The sequence below is a fragment of the Oscarella lobularis genome, chromosome 2 (assembly GCF_947507565.1).
Source record: "Oscarella lobularis chromosome 2, ooOscLobu1.1, whole genome shotgun sequence".
NCBI lineage: Eukaryota > Metazoa > Porifera > Homoscleromorpha > Homosclerophorida > Oscarellidae > Oscarella > Oscarella lobularis.
This window is the reverse complement of record NC_089176.1, coordinates 2,536,546-2,553,775: the sequence shown is the minus strand read 5'-3', so window position 1 is coordinate 2,553,775 and position 17,230 is coordinate 2,536,546. Positions and strand designations below refer to the sequence as shown.

Below are 17,230 nucleotides of genomic sequence, written 5' to 3'. Positions count from 1 at the left end.
TGAGCCATTTCGGGATGCACTTTCTAACCACAAATCAGAGTCTTTATTCGTTGCAATGAGGATGCTATAAACGGCGATAAAGAACACAGTGAAGATTGCCGTATGTGCAGGCGAAGCGCGATGATAACCGCTGTCTATGGCGTAGAAAAATAGCGCCAATTTGTTGACATATAGGCCTTGCTAGCCGGACTCCGCGAAGAGTTTGAGCGGTTCACCTTTCGTCAGTTACTACCGGTGCCGTTTATCATGGGATGGGTATATATTCCACATCGCAGTTTGGTACCGTGTGATCGTTTCAAGTAACGAAGAAAAACGGTTTGCGGCACTCCTGAAAAAGGCTATCTTGAACTTCCTGTTTTGAATCGGTGGGAGATCATCGCCCGCCGGGCTCACCAAAGGTCAAATGTTTGGCATTCATCGCGCTGGCAGGTCCGGTCAGGTCACCTCATAGCTTCCACCGACAGAAGCGGTCTTGCATCCTACAGCAGTGAAGAATCGTATAGTATCCAGCGTCTGATTTTTTTTGCAGGCTTTTCTGTCCTGCAAATTGTTCGAATCGGTTCAAAAAACGGCTGACACATTCCTAAGTAAAAATTACATGACTGCATCTAATTTGTCGTTATGACTGCACTTCCTCTATCCGGCGGAAACGCAGACCCTACATAAAGAAGGCTGCGAGCAGCACTTACCACAGTCACAAACGCATTGCTACAACTTGAGGATGCTGCTAGCCGCTCTCGCCCTCCTATTCGCTTCTCCGATATCAGCCATGGAACAACCAAGACCGCCGCCGGAGGAGAGCAATTCCGAGTCGCTGGATTTAGAAGGCTTCACTGCCGAGCCGGGCTGGCTCAACTTGAACACGTCGCGAGTGCCGTCAATACCGTATCCCGGTCAAACAGTCACCGTTGTCGTGTATGCTCTCAGTAACTATTATCATTCCCTGATGAATCCCCAGTTTGTGTGTCGCTTCACGAGCAAGACTAATCCATCGCAGACGTTCGACTCCGACTACGCTCGACTCCGACCGGTCGCGAAGGGAGATCCGTGTTTCGTCATCGACTGTCCGTTGAAGAGCGTCACGTCGTGGAAGATCGAAGAACGAACGGCCGTCGTTTCCGTTATGTATCGATCGGACAGCGAACTGAAATTCATTGGGAAAGAAGGCGACAACATGCTGACGTTCATCGACGCGTGGACGAGTTTCGAATACGACACGAACGCGGGAACTATTCTCATTCGCGGGGAAAGTCTCAATCCCGATCACGAGCACTCCGCCAAGTTTGTGCTAGAGAATGGTAATGCCTTCACTGTTCTAGCGAGGCCAACATCACTCAGTGAAATAACGTTTGACTTGACCAAAGACGTTGAGGATCTCGAAGAAAAAGTTTCTGCTCAGGTAAAACTCTTTACGACACAAGGATTGGTGCCGTACGACGGCGATAAAGGCGGTGACACGGTCATTCTCGAGTCACCTATCAAGCACGAGGCTTGCGATAACCATAATTTGGTCAACCAGCCGTGGAGAAAAATATCAAATACACTTCAGTCTCCACTTTACTGCGACAGGAACGGCGCGGGAATTTTAGTCGACGGATGGAATCGCATCGATCCGTCCATTGGCGGCCGACTGCCTCAATCGTGTCCACCAACACACCGTTGCGGCACACACGCAACCGGATGGCTGCGCGATCCTCCTCCCGTCGAGAAAGGAGTTGAAGAGGCAAACACAGTTTGCTATCACTGGAGCAACAATTGTTGCTTGTGGAACTCGGCAGTGAAGGTTGTCAATTGCGGCGACTTTTTAGTCTATCATCTGCCTGCGCCTCAGCACTGCAGTTTGAGCTATTGCGGCGATGCCTAAAAGAAAGGCGCGCTCAACTTTGACTTACAACAGACTAGATTGATGTGGCTGCTCTTTAGTTTCTCTTTGGTTGCACGTGTTGCTTTAAAATTCCTCTTACTCAAACTAAAAGATCTATAGCTGTTTAAATTTCACGTGCAGCCAAACACAGCCAATTTTTCAGACAGTGATACAACAGCTACTGTTAGGCGAGAGACTAGTATGCACAACGAGCCACTTCTAAGGAAAGACAGAGACATCAAAATTGCTGAGCGCAAGAGATAGACAGCACGAGAGAAAAAAAGAGAAAGCATAACACATTATTCTGAACGTTTCTTGATCTTTCGATTCTCAAGCATCGCCGCAATAGCTCAAACTGCAATGCTGAGGCGCGGGCAGATGATAGACTAAAAAGTCGCCGCAATTGACAACCTTCACTGCCGAGTGCCACGAGCAACAATTGTTGCTCCAGTGATAGCACACTGTGTTTGCCTCTTCAACTCCTTTCTCGACGGGAGGAGGATCGCGCAGCCATCCGGTCGCGTGTGTGCCGCAACGGTGTGTTGGTGGACACGATTGAGGCAGTCGGCCGCCAATGGACGGATCGATGCGATTCCATCCGTCGACTAAAATTCCCGCGCCGTTCCTGTCGCAGTAAAGTGGAGACTGAAATATATTTGATATTTTTCTCCACGGCTGGTTGACCAAATTATGGTTATCGCAAGCCTCGTGTGCGACAGGCGACTCGAGAATGACCGTGTCACCTCCTTCGTCACCGTCGTACGGCACCAGTCCTTGCGTCGTGAATAGTATTATGCGAGCAGAAATCTTTCCTTCAAGAGCCTCGACGTGTTTGGTCAAGTCAAAGGTTACTTTACTGAGCGATGTTGGCCTTGCTAGAACGATGAAAATGTGACCGTTGTCGAGCACGAATTTAGCCGAGTGCTCGTGATCGGGATTGAGACTGTTGCCGTGTATAGCAATGCTTCCTTTGTTTGTGTCGTATTCGAAGCTCGTCCACGCGTCAATGAACGTGATCATGTCGTCGCCTTCTTTCCCAATGAATTTCAGTTCGCTTTCCGATCGATACATAACGGAAACGATGGCCGTTCGTTCTTCGATCTTCCACGACGTGACGCTCTTCAACGGACAGTCGATGACGAGACACGGGTCCCCCTGCGCGACCGGTCGGAGTCGAGCGTAGTCGGAGTCGAACGTCTGCGATGGATTAGTCTTGCTCGTGAAGCGACACACAAACTGGGGATTCATCAGGGAATGATAATAGTTACTGAGAGCATACACGACAACGGTGACTGTTTGACCGGGATACGGTATTGACGGCACTCGCGACGTGTTCAAGTTGAGCCAACCCGGTTCGTCGGTGAAGCCTTCGGCCTTCAGCGGCGGCTTTGAGTTGCTCTCCTCCGGCGGCGGTCGTGGGTTTATACTTACCATAGCCGATATCGGAGCGATGAACAGAATGACGACTAGAGCGGTCAAAATCATCTTTGCCAAAGTGCGAGCCTTATGATTGTGAATCAGTTCACGATCGGTTCTTATAGTTGCGTGTGTGTTCACGCCCGCCCGCGAACAGGACATATCTTCCGCGCCTTCCTTTGTTTTTCCTGCTCTTGTAGCGATTCTTCAATTTTGAATCCCATCAATGCCACTTTTGATTTCACTCTACGGAATGCCTTATTTGGCTTCTTAGTTCTATACCGGCCCTGCCTAAGTCAGCTAGGGCTCTCTGCTCTTATCAGATGATTGTCCTCAGAAACATTTGTTCAAGGTGTGCCAAGCGGTCCGATTCCTTGCTCTACACAGTCAGTAGCAAGCAAGGTTCGCATATAACTCCATGGTGTAGCCATAGATATAATGGTGTAACCTTTCTAAAATTAACGCGACCGGCCCCAACCGCTTGTAGCAAAGTGTACGTTTGCCCTCTGCACTAGGAACCGTTCATTTTCACACCTGCCGGTTTGCATGTATCTTAGCTGAATTAGATTGGAGAAGCTGGATGCACACTATGGAAATGAATTTGTCTGACCTTTGAGGCATCCCAACAATTACCGTATTATCCTTTGGCTACAAATCAAATCTTTGGAAGAGGTGTTCACCTTCGGTATTGGCACTAATGAATTATTCACGAGAACTGTTACGATTGTCGTAACGCCAAACGAGTCGAAACAGCAGCAAGAAAGAGTCGATATCTACACAAAAATCGAAGCCTGGGAATGGAAGGATGCGAAGGAGAAGGAAGCGGTGCAGGCGAACGAGGCGAAAAGGAGAACGAACAGGCGAAACTTCTCTTGCAATATCTCGACGGTCGAATTGCATTCGACCAATGGTCGACCATGTCGGGAATAGAAGAGGAAGGGGCGGGAGCAAGGGAACGAGAAGAAGATGACGACGATGAAAGAGGAGGAGAGTCACGAAACGGTGCAAAGGAAATATCTTGAAGAATGATAGTGGATAGATACCCCTAATACGTTTTAGAGTCTCTCTGGGATGTTCTCAACGACACTTCGACAGAAATGGAGTCGGGAAATGTCGTTTCTAGTCGAGTTTCTGCCGGCAAAGGAGGTACAGTAGACACATGATCTCCATTGATTATTTATTGATTTTTTAGAACACAAAGACATTTCCTCCGCTTCTGCTTCTGCTGAGGCCGACGAATTTATTCAGGATTTAACTCGCGATCGACTGCAGAGGAAACGTCGTTTCATGGATCATTTGAAAGTGTCGAGAGTACGTAAGACACACGATATATACCAATGGGGCAAAGAACCTTGTTTAGGGTCCCGCTGTTCGACGAAGCCTGTCTTCACATCAGAAATCGATGATGGGTCGAGCGAACATTTGCTTTGCAAAGCAAGAAATGGAAGAAGCGACTAAACTGTGCATTGAACTAATACGGCAAGGTTATCGTTTTCACGTTGGATCGCGTATTACTTTATATACGGCGACTGGCGTCTTAGCTCCGTTTTGCGTTGAACCGTTTCAGACGTTGGCCATGATCTATGAGGAAACTGAAGAGCGGGATAAATGTTTTGAGGTCACGTCATTTATTGATATAGATATACGTTTTATTTAATTAATCGTTCTCTTGTTGTAGATTTCTTTGATTACCGCTCATCTCCAGCGCAATGACGTCGACTTGTGGGTGAAATTGGCCGAGATGTCGATGGAACGACACGACGTGAAGAGAGCCATTAGCTGTATCACCCAGGGTAACAGAACGCACGAGACGTTGGGTTCCCTTCGGTACGAGTCTCTTCGTTCTCTAGCAATCAGTTTGACTAGCAAGGATAAGAACAGCACGCTATTCTGCGCCGATCTTCTATGGAAGAGAGCCGGATTCTATCAGAGCTTGAGTCAACATCCTAAAGCCCTGTCTGATTACGAGAAAATAGAAGAGGCAAGGTGTTCTGATATCCCACACGGTCAAAAGGATTTAATTTGATTGGTAGGTTTTGCCGGCTGACGAGGAGGGACCGAAGCATTTTCAGGTTGCCATAGAGATAGCCAAGGTACAGGGCATGAGGAAAATCGCTGTAGTTTTTCTCACTATCGACATTCGGTCGTTGTTCAGCTTCACAACGAATCGACGAGATCTGACAAGGCTGTCAGCGTGCTTCACGCCGCCTTTGGGAAGTATCCCGACTGCATAGATTTGGACGGTAAGAAAAACAGGGAAAAAGTACACACGAGAAAAACGCTCTTCCTAATTAATCATAGGCGTGAACCTTTTGGCCGAGTTGGCTATAGCAGCTCAGAACTACGAACTTGCCCACGACGTAAGAGATGCAAAGATAGATCTAGGAGGCTTGAATTCAACACCTAGATACATGTATTGCTCCTTTCACTTTTATTTGTTTTGCTACAGGAATTGATTTACTAGTCACGACATTTATTTTTTCTTTTCAGGTCATTTGTTCTCACTGCAACGTTTCTCGCGTCGGCGCCGGCGCCGAACCACTCTCGTCATCCACCGGTGGTGATCTTCACGAATTGTCCTCGGTCGCTTTGCAGCGATCTGAACGCATCGAGGACACTTTGCTGTCCGCGGCGCCGGAGTCGGCCACTAGCGATATTCAGTTGGCTCGTTTTCTCGGCGACAGTGCCGAGATCGTCGTTCCGCCGGTTCCGGAGTTCGTGTACGCGGTGCCGGACGACCTTCACATTGACATACGAGCGAAGCTGATCGTCTGTCTCGTCCACAAACAACAAATCGAAGCGGCTAAGGTAAGCGCAGAGATGTGCTCCTGAAAACTGGTTCTCATCTGCGAAATGTCAGAACGCTACTGAAGTTCTATTACGGCAAGATCCGACCACTTTTGGAGATCTGTTCCTAGACGTAGCCGAAGTCTTTTCGCTCTGCGGTACTCTGGGAGGACAAATTTTTTTTGGCCCTTTGATGCTTATTCTCTCGCTCAGGCCGATACGAAATTGCGCTCTCCTTGCAATCTCAACTCGTTCAAACTGAGAAATATAATCAAGTAGAAAATTTCTATGATTAGAAATAAAAAGCTATCGTTCTCTTTGTGCAAGGCCGGCGTTTGGCTGCGCGTTGCCGAGTGTCACAGCGCTCTCGGCCAATTGGAGGAAGCGATCGTCGCATACGAACGAGTCGTCGCTCTTGCACCGACGCACTTGGACGCGAGACTTTCCCTGTCGTCGCTCTATCAGCAACTTGATCGTCCCGAGCAAGCCCTTCAAGCTCTTACTCAAACCGGTACGACAGCGCCCACCGGGGGCGGGTAAGCGGGAGCGGGGTCGAATTACGTAGGATACTTCGTGTATAACGGGCAGTCAAGCGCACGGTACTTAGATATCAGGCAAGAATGACTCTAAAAAACCTATTTCGTTGCCAATTCGCTTCTACTTCTCGTTTGAAGCATTTTCGAAGCGATTAGCGCGTAGCTAGTGCGTCACTGTTGACGTCATCTGAACGCGCGCGCACACCTACTGTCGTCGTCGTTTTTTAGACCGATTTGCGACGAAATGTTGCTTGGAACCTTTGCAGAAATGCATTTGCGGTTGATTTGTGCGAACGATTTGAAATTGCGCTGTGTTTAGAGTCGCAAAAAGCCGCAGTTGAATTACCCTGGAAAGCGATGATGTATATAAACCCCCATTTAACATCCTCTGCCAGAGGAGATAGAAGTTAGTTGGTAACTCTAACTCTCTACAAGGTGTAGGCAACTATGGCCTGGTGGCTGCCTATTGACAACGGCGCTCTGCACCTTCCCTGTCCACGCGGAACTTCCAACACACTCTGATACCGGATAAGTTTCCCATAGCACCGTCTTCCGTTGAAGACGTGTGTCGAGTGCCGATTTTCTTTTTGATTAACGGTTGATGAAACAAGGGCGGCCAAAGGGGGCCTCAGTAGATCGCGGTCACAAGTGCGCCATTCCACGACGCGATCGCTCAACCAAAAAACAAAATTATCTCTTTAGAACCTCATGATATTGGCATTGGGGCCTAAAACTTGTGAACGGTACTACATGTATATACTTCTATCCAGATGATGTGGCCAATTTTGGCGAGTACGAAATTGACGACGACTGGATCGAAGGCGGCCAGCTGGATTTGTCTTTTGTACACGACATTCCCGTTCCATTAGATAGAGAGGACGAGCAAACAAAGGTGCGTACGCTAAATATTTTTAATCTCACTGAATTGTTTTTCCTTTTGGGTTAGGATTACCAGATAATGCTTCACAAGTGCAGACTATTGAAAGATCAGAATCAATTGAACGAGTTCGCTGCTTGCGGTCTCGAAATGCTCAGCTACTATTTTCGCCACGTCTACTACGCAAAGAATCTACGAGGTACATACGTCGAAGAAAATCGTAAGTCGTCGTTCGATCGAAAATTCCGAATAGGCATCTGTTTGTACTCGTGTCGAAAAGCGCGACAGGAGATGAGAAAAGGCGCAACTGGGTCGGGTGAGGAGACTGCAGTGAGAAAAATTAGCGGCCAAGAATCTCTTTATCCGCAGATCCTTTGCCTCGTCGCCTGTGCGACTACGCCAAGGAAGCCAATATTGATGCAGAGGATTGGTGGAAATTGTTTATCGAGGTTCTCTCTCGCTCCTTTATGCTCTTTCTTCCTATAATATAGTAGTGGGTTTGTATCTCAGGTTGGCAATGCCCTGATCCAGTTGGGTCGTCTGGGAGAGCTGAGACGTCTTGCTTTTGCTTGCGCGGCGTCGCATCGGTTTGCTCCTCCCACTTCAAAGGGCATTGCTGAGGTGCTGTGTACCATTTGTAATTGAGAATTGTTTTTTCAATATAATCTTTTTTTCCAACTAGAACGTTAGAGTGGCGTGTGCCATTGCTTGTCTCGCCTGCAAGGAGTATCATGTAGGCTTTGAGTACATTCGGGTGCTTTGTCAAAAAGTAATTTTTTGTTTCCTTGCCTTTTGTTGCTGTTGTTGTTTTTATTATTGTTTTCCGACTGCAGCATTGTGACAACGTTCCTTTGTGGAATCTCGCCAATACGCTGATGAACGGACTACGCGACAGACGTCTGGCAAAATTCGCCATGCGCTTATTAATTATTAAGGTTAGCGATAGAAGGAATTGATTTGCAAACGTGGACGACCTCTTTTACTTCAGAACTCCTCCAAGTCTCTTCCTCTGCTGCTAACGGTCGGACACAACTGTCTCTACGCAGGAAGCCACAAACTTGGCCTTGGTATATGCCAAAGAAAGCCGTCACTCCTTCTATACAATTCTCGTTCTTTTAGCGACATATCAACGAGCTCTTGTGCAGGATCCGAATAACAGCCTGATCGTCTTGTGCGTTGCCATCTGCTACCTGAACTTGGCTATGAAACGGTTCAACTCCTTTCGGCACGCTCACGTCGTGCAGGCATTCGCCTTGTTTCGACGATACATGAATCTGCGGGGAGTCAATAGCGAAACGTACTACAACGTGGCGAGAGCATTTCATCAACTTGGTAAGGATTCAAAATAAACAGTTCCTCTACTTAATCCTATTACTAGACCTCAATTATCTCGCTGTCGTTTATTACAACAAAGTTCTCAATCTCGCTGCTGATTCGACGACGTCGCTTCACCGGGAGGCTGCTTTTAATCTATCACTTATTTATAGGCAGAGCAATCAGCCTTCGTTGGCAAGAACGGTCCTGTTCAGGTACTGCTCTATATGACTACGTATTTAGCCATAAACTTAATTATTTCTGCAAAACCTGTGAAATGCCAGGACACAAAGTAGATCAATGTAGGATATGAATCGACAAAAAGAAAAGCAAGCTGAAGACAACTTCTCTTTATTAGTTTAAAAGGCCCTCAACATTCAACAAAATTAGCGAAGGCACGGCAATTACGTACCCACACTGTCAGTGCTTTTTCACAACAGCAACAGAAAATGCACTGCACAGTGCACCTTAGTTAAAAAGCGCGTCCTTATTTACCGAACTAAACAAGTGACACGTTCGAACTGGAGCCTGACTCCACAGAGCCTCTCTTTCGATTCAGAGCGTCTCTTCGCTGCTGCGTTCTAACCCACATCTTGAGCTTGCTTCGAACGGTAGAGCGAAGCTCCACTCCAGCACGTTTCTCTTCTTCTTCCGGCTTCGACCATTTGACCAGAGGCACGTTGACTCGTCGCACGGCTACGGCAGAACGTACAAATTAGACAAAGCAAAGGGTGGGTCAATGGTACGCCTTGTGCTAAAAACGTTGCCTTGGGAACTACTGTCCGTAGACCGCAATGACATTGTCATGATTGAATGGGACTGTCTGTTCAGTGTACAAGCAGCCCAAGGTAAGGCAAATTTAGTTAGCGAATTGCACTATTGGAGCAGGGGCATGGGGGGGGGAGGGGACTACTACTTTTTAAAAGTATCTTCTAGTGTATCTACAAAATACAGCAACAACAGGTAAAAAGAAGATGCCTTTACCTCTCGAGACAATACGGAGATGTCCGACCGGAACGCATCCGACTTTTCCCGCCTCGTTTCTCACGAGGGGCCACCCATAAAGATGATCCTTCTCTTCCGCGACGACGGTCAGCTGTTCGCCCTGCTTCACGCTCAACTGCGCCGACTTCGCGGCGCAAAAATTATCGACGACTTCGACCCGATCGCCTTTCTTCGCGTCGACTCTCGTCGAAACGACGTCGCGACGTTTCGTCAGAGATATCTCCGGTTTCGTTACCGTCGTCGTCGTCGTCGTCGCTTCGCGCTCTTTTTTCTCGTCGTCATAGCGCCGAACGGCGTGCGCAGGTGCATAGGCGCGGCAGTAGTGAGCGGGAATGTATCCCTCGCCGTCGCCGGTCGCCGCCGCCGCGTAGACCCAATCGATGGACCACGTCGACGATCGGCGATAGAGAACGCGAACGCGATCGCCCTCTTTCACCGTCAATTGCGATTCGAAGCCCTTGAGCTCCGCGGCGGCGACGCGCGGCGGAAAATCGGCGACGACCTCCGTGAGAACGGGCTTGGGAAGGGCGACGAGATCGTCGTCGAGCTCGACTTCGTCGTCGTCGTCGTCGTCGATCTCGATCTCTCGCCGCTGCTCGCGACGCGATAGGGATTCGTCCAATTCTATTGCGAGAGAGAAAATTGGTGGGGTAAACACTAATCGCAGTAGTAGGGCAGGCGCGGCCTCTTTTACGCCGCCGCCAAAGCGAACACCTGCAAGGCTTCGGGGGGACGCGATCTCTTTATCATAAACATGGCCTAGGCTACAGTATCGTGACGTGCGCGTCGTCGTCGATATCTTGGAGAGTTGTTTTGCGAGTGCTAGGTAAGGGAGATGTGTTTTTAGAACGGTCGTGCGATGGAGGCAATGCAAAAGAGACGGGGAGGGCCGGGCCGGATCGGATAAAAAAACGAGTTTGCGCTTACGTCGTCGGTATTTGTCCTCTTTCTTTTCACTGCGGCTACCGCGTCGGCGCCAAAACATCGCGAACGTCACCGATTTTTACACGCACGTCCTGTACAACGTCGAGTCGGTCTTCTGCGGTTAGATTCTGAAGGGGGTTGGTCTGGCGACGTCAACAAGGTAAATTATCCGGGACTGTTCATCCGGTAGTGAACTCCACGATAACGGGGACGCACGGAGCTCGAAGGAGCTCGATAGCGGCGAATAACGGCAGAACGGCAAGCCTGTACGGCACGGACGGGCACAGAACAGCCAGAATGTGTCTACACACCTCACGCGACGAGACGACGACCACGTGCCACGTGCACTTGTTGTTCATAGAGCCAAAAACGCGCAATGCAGTTCGCGTACAAACTGTGACGTTCGCTCAGTCTAATTGCCACGCTCCAATCATTGGGTCGTAAGCCATGCGATAGTCGACTGCCCACTCTTCGCCGAGCTTCAAGTCTCGGACGATTTCGAGCGGAGCTTCGCCGTAGTGTCCGTGAAAGGTAAGCCTCATTTTCAGTCGGCATTCTTCATCTATGAGAAATCGTTGTCGAATTTTTGTCACCAAATAACCTGATCACTTTTTTTACCTTTTTCAATGTTGAGGTGAGTTGAAAATGGTTCAGCAGCGAGATTTGCCTGCGCAGCCAAATTTGCGCCAGATTTGCCAATAATTTCAATATCAATAGTCTAGGTGCAGCCGTAAATACGATGTACACTTGAATGACATTGCCTCTAACGCTACCTGAATAAATGAGTAGGGCAAGTCACAGTGTGCGTCCAAGCCAGTTACGGTAAAATTCTGTGATTTTTTGTTTTGTTCAGGCAATGACAGTTGCACCCGCAATCGTCTCTGCACTTTGAACGGAGGAATGTCAATTCCAAGTCTCTGTTCAGAAAAATCAAAACAGAAAATGAAGTGATACAATGGAGCCTCTTATTTAGATTTACTACGCTACCTCTTTGAGAAGACCGATCATGACGTCATCACACTTGGCGTGAATGGTCATTGACGCCAGATCATCAAGAGGAGTCCGTTGCAAGCTGCAAAAGAACGAAACAAATTAAAAATACACGGTCTATAAAGCAATCTCTTTCCTACTTGCAGATGACCAACTTGCCGCCAGCTTCAGCTACGATCTGTGGCACATTGGCAGCTGGAGTCACCCTCAGACTTGAACCCAAGACAATGCACAGGTCAGCCTAGTCGCACACACAAATGTTAGATACACCACGGATACTACTTGTAGTATCCGTGGATACACACGTACTCAAGGGATCGATAGGTGCTGTATCTACGGACCTTTCTTGCGTTGTCAAACGCCTTGTTCAATTCTCCTTCCGGCAGATTCTCGCCGAAATTCACGATCGAATCATAGAGACGACCTTGACAGGCGACATTGTCGCACAATCTCGTCGTCTCGTGATTGAATACTCCCATAGCAGACCTGAAAATTCGTTCATCTCCTAATGTAGTACGTGCCTCTCGCTCTCACATACCTCGTTTCAAAATCTCTCAAGTACTGACGCGAGCACTTCTTGCACGTCTCCAAATTTGTGTTGCCGTGCAATTCGGCAAGCTGATTGGCCGGAATTCCACTTCGCCGATGCAGCCCGTCGACGTTCTGCGACACAGTCACTTTCACCAGACCAACGTTGTGCAGCTCAACAATGGCCATGTGACACGGAGACGGAATCGCCTAAAATAATAAAATACTTCTAAGCCTTATACGAGAGAAGAATCATACATTAATTAATTAATGTTTATGTACCTGAAGCATGGAGACGGTTTTTGCTTTGGTTGAGCGATTGGCACCGTGAGCTTGCAGTTCCCACACGCCCGGCCCCGTTTCGAGGACGGTGTTCATTCCACTGCGAAAGTCTGGAATGCCTGTACTATGTGCCCAAATTAATTAGAAAAATCAGTGCCATTTTTAAATGTTGGAATTTTACCTCGTGCTAACGCCCGCTCCCGTGAAAATGATTGCGTGCTTGCTCGACTTCACCCACTGTGCTAACACGTCTAATTTTCTGAAATTGATTTATTGAATAATCATAATTATATATGCCGCAATTACAACTTTCTTACTTTGAAAGTTCTTCTGGTGACTCAAAGAACTCCTTCTTTTCTTCATTGTTTTTGATGGCCGTGTCTGGACCGGTTATCCCTGTTCCAGGTGATGATGGAGCAGGGACACCAACGACGGGAAGGTGTTTCTCAACGGTCTAGATTACAAATGAATAAATATTTGGGAATGCCAATAGTTCATGCACGTCGCGGCCGAAATGAAATATGAAACAAATAGGATTTATGTACTACAAAGACCGCAATCTCAAATACATAATGTAAAATGTGAGATAAAGGTTAGTTTTGGTTAAATTTATTTTAGTTTACTTCTGCTGGTCTCAGCTTTTCCTTTGTCTTTTCCAGCTCGTTGCCCGAGAAACTGATTGGCGTTTTTGGAGGAGGAGAAAGAGCCTGGGGTTCCTTTGTTTCTTTTGTTTCTTTACTGTCAGTCTTTGACGGAGGCGGACGCTTTGAAATTTTGATAGAATCGGTAATCATCTTCTCAAACTTCTTCACAGCTAATCAGACATTCAGATTTATTACAGATAATAATATAAGCTCACCTGCTTCTAGTTTTGCATCTGCAGCTGCCTTTTTCGAAGCCGTAGTGGGATAACCGTGAGCCCCCTCTACATTCAGAACAATATGTGAAGTCAGCGTGCAAACAAAAGAATACTCTATTTACCTCTGACGACTTTTTCTGAGGTGAAGTTTTCACCAGTCCAACTTGAGATCAGTTGACAGTCAGCATCTGTTTGGGGTGGAATAGGAATTGAGAAGACAGATCCGGAGATGGAGACGGCAATATCGGTCGAGTTTTGAACGTAAATCGATCTGGTCTGAAATTAAGTATATTGCCATTTTGCGTTATGGTTCCTTAATGGGTTTTGCCTGTTCTTTTGCATCCAGGACTGCCAATGTAATATTTCTGCTCGTTTCGACGGAGACTACTGGAATGACTATTCCACTTCCAATGTCAATTTTCACATCTTTGCACTTGTAAATATCCTATAAGAAATCCATATGTAGTACTTAATAATTATTGTTGCTTTACAGTACCATAGTGCCGGAATATATTGGTCCTCGGACAAGAAATTCGACGTCTTCACATTCCTCTGCAACATGGTTGTAATATGACTCAGGAAATATTAAATCATCTGACCTAGAAACACTTTGGCCGAAGGTGTGTTCAGGTTCACTTTGCACCTAACGCACTTGGTCAGAAAGACGAGCTCTTGCCTTTGCGAGGAAACATCGAACTGCGCGTCTCTTTTTCCTTCCTGTTGTGACAGACCATATCGCAATTCGAAACGGAGAGAAGCGACTCGGAAGCGGAACCTACCACTATCTGTTTGGGACGGCTTGCCAAAGCGAACATGGTGAAGGGTGAGTGTCTCGCGTTTCTTTAGGGTAAACCTGGAACGACCTAGCACATATATAGATCGCAGGGCGTCCGCTCACGTCACCTGCTGATGATGATGATGATGTCATTTGTTGGAATTAGAACGGTGACGAATCTGCTCATTAATTAATGTATTCTTTCTTAGCCAATAGGTGATGTCATTTGAACTCATCCAGGGCTACGAATGAACTTGAAGCACTTGACTAATGTTTGGGATCAAGTTTAGAGAATCATTGATCGAGCTCCTAGAAGTTCCGCGTCAATTAGGTCGCCTAAGAGATAGCCTCCGTCTTCTCCTCATGCAGCTTCAAGATCATGCAGTTCACTTTGAAGGGTACGACAGAGCTTACTGGATAATTGGAAGAGCTAGGTCAGCGTGCACACGATCGAGTAAGCATGCAGTGAGCGCTTAATTCTGACGGTATGCCGTACAACATAGACGTTTCATTACTCCTCCGGAGTCGCGAACAATAAACTGGTCTCCTCGCCTCAAGCGTTTGTGAGTTAATAAATTACAGCGAAATTACAGGGGGTTAGCCAACGGGTTTCTCCTGTAATAAATTACAGCGAAATTACAGGGGTTAGCCAACGGGTCTCTCCTGTAATAAACTACAGCGAAATTACAGGGCGTTAGCCAACGGGTCTCAAACTACAGCGAAATTACAGGGGGTTAGCCAACGGGTCTCTCCTGTAATAAATTACATCGAAATTACAGGGGGTTAGCCAACGGGTCCCTCCTGTAATAAATTACAGCGAAATTACAGGGGGTTAGCCAACGGGTCTATCCTGTAATAAATTACAGCGAAATTACAGGGTTTAACCAACGGGTCTCTCCTGTAATAAATTACAGCGAAATTACAGGGGTTAACCAACGGGTCTCTCCTGTAATAAACTACAGCGAAATTACAGGGGGTTAGCCAACGGGTCCCTCCTGTAATAAATTACATCGAAATTACAGGGCGTTAGCCAACGGGTCCCTCCTGTAATAAATTACATCGAAATTACAGGGGGTTAGCCAACGGGCCTCTCCTGTAATAAATTACAGCGAAATTACAGGGGGTTAGCCAACGGGTCTCTCCTGTAATAAATTACAGAGAAATTACAGGGGTTAGCCAACGGGTCTCTCCTGTAATAAACTACAGCGAAATTACAGGGGGTTAGCCAACGGGTCTCTCCTGTAATAAATTACAGCGAAATTACAGGGGGTTAGCCAACGGGTCCCTCCTGTAATAAATTACAGCGAAATTACAGAGGGTTAGCCAACGGGTATCTCCTGTAATAAATTACAGCGAAATTACAGGGGGTTAGCCAACGGGTCTCTCCTGTAATAAATTACAGCGAAATTACAGGGGTTAGCCAACGGGTCTCTCCTGTAATAAACTACAGCGAAATTACAGGGGGTTAGCCAACGGGTCTCTCCTGTAATAAATTACAGCGAAATTACAGGGGTTAGCCAACGGGTCTCTCCTGTAATAAACTACAGCGAAATTACAGGGGGTTAGCCAACGGGTCTCTCCTGTAATAAATTACAGCGAAATTACAGGGGGTTAGCCAACGGGTCTCTCCTGTAATAAATTACAGCGAAATTACAGGGGGTTAGCCAACGGGTCTCTCCTGTAATAAACTACAGCGAAATTACATGGGGTTAGCCAACGGGTCTCTCCTGTAATAAATTACAGCGAAATTACAGGGGGTCAGCCAACGGGTCTCTCCTGTAATAAATTACAGCGAAATTACAGGGGGTTAGCCAACGGGTCTATCCTGTAATAAATTACAGCGAAATTACAGGGTTTAACCAACGGGTCTCTCCTGTAATAAATTACAGCGAAATTACAGGGGGTTAGCCAACGGGTCCCTAATGTAATAAATTACAGCGAAATTACAGGGGGTCAGCCAACGGGTCTCTCCTGTAATAAATTACAGCGAAATTACAGGGGGTTAGCCAACGGGTCTATCCTGTAATAAACTACAGCGAAATTACAGGGGGTTAGCCAACGGGTCCCTAATGTAATAAATTACAGCGAAATTACAGGGCGTTAGCCAACGGGTTTCTCCTGTAATAAACTACAGCGAAATTACAGGGGGTTAGCCAACGGGTCTCTCCTGTAATAAATTACAGCGAAATTACAGGGGGTTAGCCAACGGGTTTCTCCTGTAATAAACTACAGCGAAATTACAGGGGGTTAGCCAACGGGTCTCTCCTGTAATAAATTACAGCGAAATTACAGGGGGTTAGCCAACGGGTCCCTCCTGTAATAAATTACAGCGAAATTACAGGGCGTTAGCCAACGGGTTTCTCCTGTAATAAACTACAGCGAAATTACAGGGGGTTAGCCAACGGGTCTCTCCTGTAATAAATTACAGCGAAATTACAGGGGTTAGCCAACGGGTCTCTCCTGTAATAAACTACAGCGAAATTACAGGGGGTTAGCCAACGGGTCTCTCCTGTAATAAATTATAGCGAAATTACAGGGGGTCAGCCAACGGGTCTCTCCTGTAATAAATTACAGCGAAATTACAGGGGGTTAGCCAACGGGTCTCTCCTGTAATAAATTACAGCGAAATTACAGGGGGTTAGCCAACGGGTCTCTCCTGTAATAAACTACAGCGAAATTACAGGGGGTTAGCCAACGGGTCTCTCCTGTAATAAATTACAGCGAAATTACAGGGGGTTAGCCAACGGGTCTCTCCTGTAATAAACTACAGCGAAATTACAGGGGGTTAGCCAACGGGTCTCTCCTGTAATAAATTACAGCGAAATTACAGGGGGTTAGCCAACGGGTCTATCCTGTAATAAATTACAGCGAAATTACAGGGGGTCAGCCAACGGGTCTCTCCTGTAATAAATTACAGCGAAATTACAGGGGGTTAGCCAACGGGTCTATCCTGTAATAAATTACAGCGAAATTACAGGGGGTTAGCCAACGGGTCTCTCCTGTAATAAATTACAGCGAAATTACAGGGGGTTAGCCAACGGGTCTATCCTGTAATAAATTACAGCGAAATTAC

The 17,230-nt window shown here is 47.0% G+C and overlaps 4 protein-coding genes across 4 annotated transcripts; 2 read left to right on the top strand and 2 right to left on the bottom strand.

Moving 5' to 3' along the window:
• The first annotated feature begins 701 nt into the window (after window positions 1–701).
• Window positions 702–1,993, top strand: LOC136183987 (uncharacterized). The gene has a single exon (XM_065970805.1). The coding sequence runs from the start codon at window positions 722–724 to the stop codon at window positions 1,862–1,864; it is 1,143 nt and encodes a 380-aa protein (XP_065826877.1). The 5' UTR covers window positions 702–721; the 3' UTR covers window positions 1,865–1,993.
• A 2,008-nt stretch (window positions 1,994–4,001) lies between these two features.
• On the top strand, window positions 4,002–9,321 carry LOC136183623 (general transcription factor 3C polypeptide 3-like). The gene is made up of 24 exons (XM_065970332.1): window positions 4,002–4,282; window positions 4,340–4,426; window positions 4,473–4,591; window positions 4,641–4,764; window positions 4,822–4,898; window positions 4,959–5,073; window positions 5,131–5,261; window positions 5,314–5,373; window positions 5,436–5,523; window positions 5,582–5,640; window positions 5,771–6,088; window positions 6,141–6,225; window positions 6,281–6,342; window positions 6,395–6,578; window positions 7,374–7,495; window positions 7,550–7,679; window positions 7,734–7,796; window positions 7,850–7,929; window positions 7,991–8,101; window positions 8,163–8,249; window positions 8,314–8,415; window positions 8,469–8,547; window positions 8,600–8,812; window positions 8,859–9,321. The coding sequence occupies exons 1-24, from the start codon at window positions 4,078–4,080 to the stop codon at window positions 9,023–9,025; spliced, it is 2,868 nt and encodes a 955-aa protein (XP_065826404.1). The 5' UTR covers window positions 4,002–4,077; the 3' UTR covers window positions 9,026–9,321.
• On the bottom strand, window positions 9,129–10,900 carry LOC136183628 (uncharacterized). The gene is made up of 3 exons (XM_065970337.1): window positions 10,727–10,900; window positions 9,779–10,423; window positions 9,129–9,490 (listed from the first exon to the last, which is right to left on the bottom strand). Exons 1-3 carry the CDS (start codon window positions 10,782–10,784, stop codon window positions 9,294–9,296), a joined length of 900 nt encoding a protein of 299 aa, XP_065826409.1. The 5' UTR covers window positions 10,785–10,900; the 3' UTR covers window positions 9,129–9,293.
• A 155-nt stretch (window positions 10,901–11,055) lies between these two features.
• LOC136183624 (uncharacterized) lies at window positions 11,056–14,319 on the bottom strand. The gene is made up of 17 exons (XM_065970333.1): window positions 14,162–14,319; window positions 13,982–14,099; window positions 13,879–13,934; window positions 13,711–13,827; window positions 13,505–13,658; window positions 13,383–13,448; window positions 13,147–13,337; window positions 12,841–12,977; window positions 12,705–12,782; window positions 12,524–12,647; window positions 12,252–12,451; window positions 12,055–12,199; window positions 11,854–11,954; window positions 11,711–11,795; window positions 11,497–11,640; window positions 11,342–11,441; window positions 11,056–11,285 (listed from the first exon to the last, which is right to left on the bottom strand). Exons 1-17 carry the CDS (start codon window positions 14,195–14,197, stop codon window positions 11,131–11,133), a joined length of 2,007 nt encoding a protein of 668 aa, XP_065826405.1. The 5' UTR covers window positions 14,198–14,319; the 3' UTR covers window positions 11,056–11,130.
• Between the last annotated feature and the right edge of the window lie 2,911 nt (window positions 14,320–17,230).